The 2,647-nt window shown below is 49.4% G+C and overlaps 1 protein-coding gene across 1 annotated transcript in view; it reads right to left on the bottom strand.

Annotated features, from left to right (window-relative positions):
• LOC106820056 (ankyrin-3-like) overlaps positions 1 to 1,333 on the bottom strand; it is a gene marked incomplete at both ends in the record, with an annotated part of 2,940 nt that extends 1,607 nt beyond the window's left edge. Inside the window, 2 exon segments of the mRNA XM_014824614.1 lie at positions 153 to 251; positions 1,232 to 1,333. Of these exon segments, the coding sequence (XP_014680100.1) occupies positions 153 to 251; positions 1,232 to 1,333 (201 nt within the window).
• Positions 1,334 to 2,647: the final 1,314 nt, after the last annotated feature.

Below are 2,647 nucleotides of genomic sequence, written 5' to 3'. Positions count from 1 at the left end.
CATAGACAGCAAGAAAGATAAATAGATAGATAGACGGACAGATATATGTATGCATACATACATACATATATATATATATATATATATAGACACTGTGGTCGAGTTGTGAGCTCGTGCTGCCCCCTGCTGGGGGGAGGGCACGGCGGCGTTACCTTGGTGGCGGCGTTGACGTTGGCTCCGCGTTTCAGCAGCTCCGTGACAACGTTCACGTGACCCTCCTTCGAGGCGAGGTGAAGGGCGTTCAGGCCATTCTGCAACGACACACGAACACGCGCGGTCACGCCCGGAAGTCAGACACCGAAAATCCCCGCCGGGCCTCTTGACACGCACACGCGCGGTCACGTCGGGAAGGTCAGACACCGAAAATCCCCGTCGGGCCTCTTGACACGCACACGCGCAATCACGCCGGGGAGGTCAGACACCGAAAATCCCTGCCGAGTCCCTTAAATTCCCTGCCTGGTCCCTTAAACAAAATCCCCGCCGGGCCCCTTAAACAAATCCCCCGCCAGGCCTCTCGAACAAAATCCCCCCCAGGCCCCTCAAACGGAACTTGCGAATTCTACATGCGCCAGGTTTTCTATCCCAGCGTTCGCGATCGCCGCGCTAATATATTCGCGTCCCCCTGACATAGACGTCTCCGCGTTTTACCACGAGCCGGCGGCGAAGACGAACTAACATCCGGAACGAATGTTTCCGGAACGAATGAATCCGGAACGAACTAACATCCGGAGCGCGGGAACGAACAAGCGGGCCGGGGTGAGGAAGCGGCGCCGATCATTTATTCATCGCGGACGATCACTCGCGGCGATTGCGCTTAGATCAGAGAAAACACGAGCGCACACGACGCGGAGCCGAGATGGGAATTTGGGAGGAGCCCGGAGGAGGAAGGAGGAGAAAGAGGAAGCTTTGAGAGAAGCTACCATGATAAAAACTGAGGGGGTGGAAGAAGAAGCCACTGAGAGGAGACACGGCGAGAGGCGCGGGGAAGTGATGGAAAGGAAACCATAGAGAGGAGACAAGGAGAGAATGAGGTGGGGGAAGGAACGGAGGTGGCTGGGGAAGGAACGGAGGTGGCTGGGGAAGGAACGGAGGTGGCTGGGGAAGGAATGGAGGTGGCTGGGGAAGGAAAGGAGGTGGGGACGGAAATAAGGACGGTGGTAGAAAGGAAGGAGGTGGTGGGGGTAAGAAAGGAGGAGGAGGGTGAGCAAAAGGAAGGGTTGATGTCACTCACAGCGTTGCTTGTGTTGATGTCGGTGCTTCCTTTTAAGTATTCCAGCACCTTCTCCAGGTTACCACTCCGTGCCGCACGCAGGAAACTTGCGTTTCCATCACTCTGCAAGAGAAACAACAGAACGTCACAGGGAGAACAAGAGAACGTGTGGCTGAGAATAAGAGAACGTTAGATGGAAACCAAGAGAACGTCAGACAGGGAACAAGAGAACGCCGAGCACGCAGATTACAGTTGAATACGTTTGACCGACGAACTTAATGTGTTACATTCCCAATGTCGCTATGTCTCAATTTCTCTATATCTCTACGTCTTTATGCATCAAGGTCTCCATGTCTCAACGTCTCTATGTCGCTACGTCTACTCTTCATGTCTCAATATCTCAATCGCTGTACGTTTCAATATATCAACGCCTCCGCTCTCTAATGCCCAAGTGTCTCAGCGTATCACATGTACTGATACATACATGTACTGATACATACATGTATTGCTGTGTACATGTACTGATACATACATGTATTGCTGTGTACATGTACTGATACATACATGTACTGATGTGTACATGTATTGCTGTGTACATGTACTGATACATACATGTACTGATGTGTACATGTATTGATGTGTACATGTACTGCTGTGTACATGTACTGATGTGTACATGTATTGATGTGTACATGTAATGATGTGTACATGTACTGATACATACATGTACTGATACATACATGTATTGCTGTGTACATGTACTGATACATACATGTACTGATGTGTACATGTATTGATGTGTACATGTAATGATGTGTACATGTACTGATGTGTACATGTATTGACGTGTACATGTATTGCTGTGTACATGTACTGATGTGTACATGTATTGATGTGTACATGTATTGCTGTGTACATGTACTGATACATACATGTATTGATGTGTACATGTATTGATGTGTACATGTACTGATGTGTACATGTATTGATGTGTACATGTACTGATACATACATGTACTGATGTGTACATGTACTGATACATACATGTATTGCTGTGTACATGTACTGATACATACATGTATTGATGTGTACATGTATTGATGTGTACATGTATTGATGTGTACATGTANGTGGGGAAGGAAAGGAGGTGGGTGGGGAAGGAACGGTGGCTGGGGAAGGAAAGGAGGTGGCTGGGGAAGGAAAGGAGGTGGCTGGGGAAGGAAAGGAGGTGGCTGGGGAAGGAAAGGAGGTGGCTGGGGAAGGAACGGAGGTGGGTGGAGAAAGGAAGGAGGTGTCTGAGGAAAGGAAGGAGGTGGCTGGGGAAGAAAAGGAGATGGCTGAGGAAGGAATGGAGGTGGCTGGGGAAGGAAAGGAGATGGCTGAGGAAGGAAAAGAGGTGGGTGGGGAAGGAAAGGAGGTGGCTGGGGAAGGAAAGGA

The sequence above is a fragment of the Priapulus caudatus genome, unplaced genomic scaffold (genome assembly GCF_000485595.1).
Source record: "Priapulus caudatus unplaced genomic scaffold, Priapulus_caudatus-5.0.1 Scaffold6148, whole genome shotgun sequence".
Classification (NCBI taxonomy): Eukaryota; Metazoa; Priapulida; class Priapulimorpha; order Priapulimorphida; family Priapulidae; genus Priapulus; species Priapulus caudatus.
This window is presented reverse-complemented; position numbering and strand designations above follow the sequence as displayed.